The following is a 5,985-nucleotide window of genomic DNA, read 5'->3' as shown; positions in this document are numbered from 1 at the left end:
CTCCTCCTCCTTCTTCTCCTTCTCCTCCTCTTTCTTCTCCTCCTCCTCTTCCTCCTCCTCCTTCTTCTCCTTTTTTCTTCATCTTCTTCATCATCGTCATCATCTTCATCTTCATTGTTGTCTTCACCGTCTTCCTCTTCATCTTTGTGTTCTTTCCTTCCTCCTCCCCTTTCCCCTCCTCTTTCTTCTGCTTCTTCTGTTAGAACCTCAAAGCAAAATTGTGGTCCCAGAAAAATTGGAAAGGCAAAGTCATATTTTGCACAGATGCTGTCAAGATGTTTGGGAGTCTGGCTTGTAAAGAGTGAGTCTCCATCCAGCACATAGCAAGATGTCTGTAGAATGTATGCAGGACCCAAAGCCCACTGGCTTTAAGTAGTCCTGCTTCTCAACTTTACTCGTCTGTCCAACGGTCTTCCTTTAAGTTTTGAGAAACAATTTACTTAGTTTGGAAATTTTGCTTACTAATTTAGCTACAGTAATTCACTTGTTAACATATTGCTTCAGGTATAATCTCCCAAAGATAAGTTATATGTTTCTCTTAACATCAAATCTCATAGTCTCTTTCTGAATACATTTGTTATTATACTTTTTAGCAATGGATCAGCAAGTATTGCCACATTCATTTTTAAACAATTTTCCAAGCAATCCTGATAGTCAGATTACTGCTTACCCAATGGTATACACACCCCAAACTGTCTTAAGCACAGATGTCATTTGAACATCCTTAACAATTTCACACATACATCGTTTCCTTTTAATTCCATAACAGTCCTCTGAAGTACTAATGGCAATGAAATATGAAGCAAAAGTAGTATATTTTCTTTGAAATTGTCATGAAGAAAGTTGTGGATTAACATCTAGTTTTAAGAAGTAATGAAAAATGATCTTACATACTTTACCTGCTTTAGCCCAAAGCACATCTCTCCCAACCAGGATGTCCCTGTCATCCACCTGTTCCGTCAGAATGCCTCTTCTTCTGCGTGAGCTCTTACGTGGTCTCTGTGTCCATGCATTCTCTGTACTCTCTTGTTGCTCATGCAGCTTCCTGCAGCCATGACCACAGCAAAGACAGAAACAATTTCACACCTGAAGGTGTTCTTTATGCTGTTACTTTACAGCTGTGCCCAGACCCTCTCTGTGAGTTTCCACCCTACCTCATGAATGATGTACTTTGATCTCATAGAAAGTTAACAGAACAAATAATAGTTTAAGAATTTTTTTTCTTTGACGCAAGCTTAAAAGTCACTTGCATTAAAAATAAGATATATTTGCACAAAGGACCACTGTAACACACTTATAGCATTCTTGCACAAGGTTACAAAATATTTTAAAGTCATAAAATATCTAAAAATGCCATTTTATTTATAACAATATTTGCTTTATTAGAACAAAAGCTCCCAAAATTGTGGGACAATCAGCAGCCGAACAGTTTTTAATTAATTATAGTAATAAAACATCCTATAAAAACAATACAAACAAAATTACTTTTGAGAAAATTAGCAAAATGATTTTCTTTTTTTACTGTGGATTAAACTCAGGATTTTGCATTTGCCAGGAAGGCACTTATTCCCCTGAGCTATTTCCCTGACCCAAAACTATTTAAAAATCTATAAAAAAATTAAGAGAAGCTTAATAGTTAAAAATAATTGTGTAGGAGCTGCATAAGCAATAAAAGACTGTAGAAAATTCTGCCAATAACTAACAAAAATTTTAAAATTAGTAACAGTATGACTGGAGTCCTTTGATTCTGCAACTGATAAAACAAAGCATCATAACCTCTCTAGAAAACAATTTGGCAACATGTGATCAGAAGTTTACAAATTGAAATAGATTTTGTTTTATTAATTTACCTTCCAAAAATTTATTCTTAGGAAATAGCAAAAGATGTACAAATCAAATGTAATTGCCTTTCTTTTGAAGTTGCTTTTCAAAGTATTATAGCAGTAAATATTTTATTTTTCTGTTAGTTCAATCATGAAGACAAAGTTAATGAAAATATATTCACTACAAGGAATTTTACAAAGCCATTTAGTATTTTTACTTTGAACTGTTGGATTAAAAACCATCCAGTTGTATGCACTAGCAGAGAACCATATGGTGTTTGGAAGCATGTATATATACTAAAGTGTTTAAAGCAGGCCATATAGATCTATATTCCCAGACATTAATCACTTCTTTATGGTGAAAACTTTCAAAAGCCTTTCTTCTATCTTTCTGAAATGTACTTTTGAAAATTACATTATTGTTATTTGTAGACCTTGTTCCTGTGCAATATTAATTCAGTACCTGGTGATCAATCATTCCCCACCCCGTGCCCTCTATCTTCCCAGCCCTTGACCCGCCATTCTTCTCTTAACTTTCATGAGATCCACTCTTTTCGATTCTACATATAAATGAGATCATGTGATGCTTTTATGTATTTGGTCTTTTTCACTTAACACAATCATCTTCAGTTAAGTCCATATTGTTGCCAGGGGCAGGATTTAATTCCTTTTATTGCTGAATGGCTTTCCATGGTACATATGTGTCACTTTCTTTTTTTTATCCAGTCATCTTCTGTGGGTCACTTTAGATTGTTTCCACATCTTTGCCTTTATCAGCAGAACAGCAATAAACATGGGAGTATAACCGTCTCTCAGTTGTACTCATCTTGTTTTCCTTAGATATATATGGAGCAATAACACTGCTGGAATTTATAGTAATTCTACTTTTAATTTTTTGATAAACCTCCATAATCTTTTCCATTATGACGTACTAATTTATATTCCCATTAACAGTATACAAGAGTTCCGTTTTTTTTTTTTCTTCATCAGATCTCATTAACTTTAGTCTTTTGATAATAGCCATTCTTGCTGTGGTGAGATAATCGCTTATCGTGGCTTTGATTTGCATTTCCCTGAGCAGTAGTGACTTGAGAACTTCCGTTTTCATATATCTTTTGGCCATTTCTATGTGTTCGCTTAAGAAAAAAAGTATTTATATTGCTTATTTTAAGATCAGGTTATTATTATTCCCATTTTGTGAGTTTTTAGAGCTCCTTATATGGGCTTATCAATCCCTATTCAGATGTACACTACAAATATTTTCTCTTATTCTGTATTTTATTTCTTCCTTCTATAGTTTGCTTTACTGTACAAAAGCTTTATAGTTTGATATAGTCCTATTTGCCTATCTTTGGTTTTGCATCCCATGCGTGTAGGTTTTGTCTAGATAAATCCCTGTCTATCCCAATGTCCTGAAATCTATTTTTTAAAGTATTCACTTGAAAACAATGATGTGCTGATAGCTTTTTTGAACCAAGGTTGCTGCGGCTACAACACAGAGTACTAACCACTACACTATCACAGCATGCTACCTTGTGTTAATGGCTTAAAAAAAAAAAAAACACATTATATAGAGAGAACTTCTAATATGCTTTTTAAAAAAATTTTAAAAATTATTTATGTATACATGCATGTATTTATTTGGTACAGGATCTCATTACGCAGCTTAGACTGGTAGTGATTCTCCTGTTCAGCCTCCCCAGCCCTGGGATTGCAGGTGTGCATCACCACTCCCTATTTCAGGGGCCAGCACGGGTGCCTGGGGTTCTGGGACTGGCACAGCACGAATCCAAGTCCTTGCACATGCCAGGCAGGCACAGCTCAACTTCTAAAATTCTGAAAAAAGGAAACATATACTCTTACACAGATTAATTCACTTCTGTGATACAATCTTATAGAGGGGATAGGAGCAAGGAGGAGGCTCAAAGTGACTCAAAGTGATTGAGTCTTAAATTGTTCAGAAGTATCAAATTCTCATAGAATGTTATAGTAGTTAGAGATCTCTGAAAGGTCACCTAATTTACACAAAGTTGGTTTCCATGTCCAAAACTCTCCCGAAGAGGTACACGCTGCAGTCCTTCAAATCCCTAAAGCAGATATTCTTCAACTTTTGGGGTTCTTTGTAGTTTTAGTAATTTTTATTATGGCACTCTTGAGTCAAAATTAATAGCCAAAGATTTATTTATTCACTATTTAAGTCAAACTAATAAGTATTTGGGTCTAGCAAAAAAAGCAGCTATCTGAAAAAGACAAAATAGCTAAATTTAGAAAGCTTTTACTTGACTTTCGAATAACCGTAATTATTGAAAAGATGTTAGCTGGGCACCGCACAGCCCTTCAGCCTCTTGAGTCAGACTGAACTGGACAGAACGAAGGCTAATTTCATAGTACACTTTGATTTTTGACAAACTCTATTTACATCACAGAATCCACTGAAAGACCCACTTTGGAAAAATTATGATATGATTGAAAAGAATGTATCACAAATTACTTTTGAAACTTCCAACTACCTCAAGCTGGTCTGTGTGCTGACCATGATCTGTCATTGGCTTTCCCTTGAAAACTTGAAATATTTGTAGGCCCCTGAAGACTCACCAAGGAGTCCCAGGTTGGGGAACCCAGATTTTCAGATGTTCCATACACGTTCTGACTCCAAAGTACTCTGCCCTGTGTAATACATATGTGTGCACATTTTAAGAAACTGCTGTCTTTCACGGCTTTTAACTCCTAACTTCTAATAGTATTTTCTGGACATAACTTTGTTTTGGCATTTTATTTAAAATATTGGCTATGCGTTTTAAATATACTTCTAATCAGTTTATTGATTATATTCATAATTTATATGAAAATTACTAAATATAAAAATTTTATATTGTAAAATTTTATATTTAAATATTATGGTCTATATTGATACATATTTTATTTACATACAATGATTATGTTAGTAATAAATTATTCCACTCATCTTAACTGTTTTACAGGAAAAAATGGAAACAACAGGGACGTTCAAACTGCAGAAGTTTCAATTAATGGAAGAAGGATTTAACCCACTGAAAATTTCTGATCCACTTTACCTTATGGATAACTTGAAAAAGTCTTACGTACCATTGACCCAAGAACTTTATGAGCAGATAATTTTAGGGGAGATAAAACTCTAAGGATTTTATAGATACAGCATTTTCATTTTCATTTGTATTCCTAAGAAGAATGAGAGGAAAAGATATGTGCTACTTGACTTACCATCAAGTAATTCCCCAATGAAGCTATCATAAGTTGAAAATATCAAAAGACAAAGTATGAAAAGACATTTATGTTCTTAATCACAGCATCACAGCTAACAACACAGCACACTGTGACATCAGTTGTTTGCCCTTATGACTGCGTAGCTGACTCAGAGCTGCTGCTCAGCATCACAAGGGAGGAGGATGCTACACCCTGCTAGTCCGGAAAGAGATCGTGATTCCAAGTGCAAGTTTGAACTAGTTGCATATAAGGAAGTAAGAGCAAAAAGAAATCTTAAATACAATCACTATAAGTTGAGAATCATATATATGATTCCTTATGATGAAAAGTTGAGATGGAACTAACTTTTGCTAAATTTCTTTAATATATAAGATAATTTTTAGTAAGATTTTAATTTGCTTCAACTCATAAACTTTAGTTAATTGTCCTCCCCAATTTTCAGATTCAGTGCATAACTAAATATTTGTCTTAATGTTAAGGATTCAATAATAAATGTATAGTTAAGTTTGTTTAGATAATCATTCAGAAAATACTTTTTTGTATGCAGATAAATTTTTATTTTAAAGAGCCAGAGCAAAAACATCAAATAACAAAGATAGAAGCAAAGAAACATACAATACAAACGATACAGAATTTCAAAACAAGAATAGAAAATTAAGGGTTGTTACATTACATACTGTTATCATCTAATTTATAGTTCAGATTACTAGATATAGGTATACAAGATTGGTCAAATAATTAAACATGAACTTCCTCTGAATAAACTTTAATTTTTTCTAGTCCTTTTTAGATTTTTTAATGTATTTTAAAGAGTATAATAATAATTGATGAGATATTACAATCGGCGCACATTTAGAACAAGATGAGAGGTATTCAGCTGTGGTTTTTATATTGCACAATGCTGTCTTCAGTGTAGTTG

General features: G+C 33.8%; 1 protein-coding gene across 2 annotated transcripts in view; it reads left to right on the top strand.

The window, feature by feature from the left end:
• Slc27a6 (solute carrier family 27 member 6) overlaps positions 1-5,760 on the top strand; it is a 67,734-nt gene extending 61,974 nt beyond the window's left edge. For both annotated transcript variants that reach the window (XM_023715260.1, XM_004631314.2), the window contains one exon: positions 4,805-5,760. In XM_023715260.1, the coding sequence (XP_023571028.1) occupies positions 4,805-4,981 (177 nt within the window). In that variant the 3' untranslated portion in view covers positions 4,982-5,760. The remainder of the gene's footprint in view (positions 1-4,804) is intronic.
• The last annotated feature ends 225 nt before the right edge of the window (positions 5,761-5,985 follow it).

The sequence above is a fragment of the Octodon degus genome, unplaced genomic scaffold (genome assembly GCF_000260255.1).
Source record: "Octodon degus isolate 3935 unplaced genomic scaffold, OctDeg1.0 scaffold00040, whole genome shotgun sequence".
NCBI lineage: Eukaryota > Metazoa > Chordata > Mammalia > Rodentia > Octodontidae > Octodon > Octodon degus.
The sequence above is the reverse complement of the archived record's forward strand: the minus strand, read 5'-3'. Positions and strand labels throughout refer to the sequence as shown.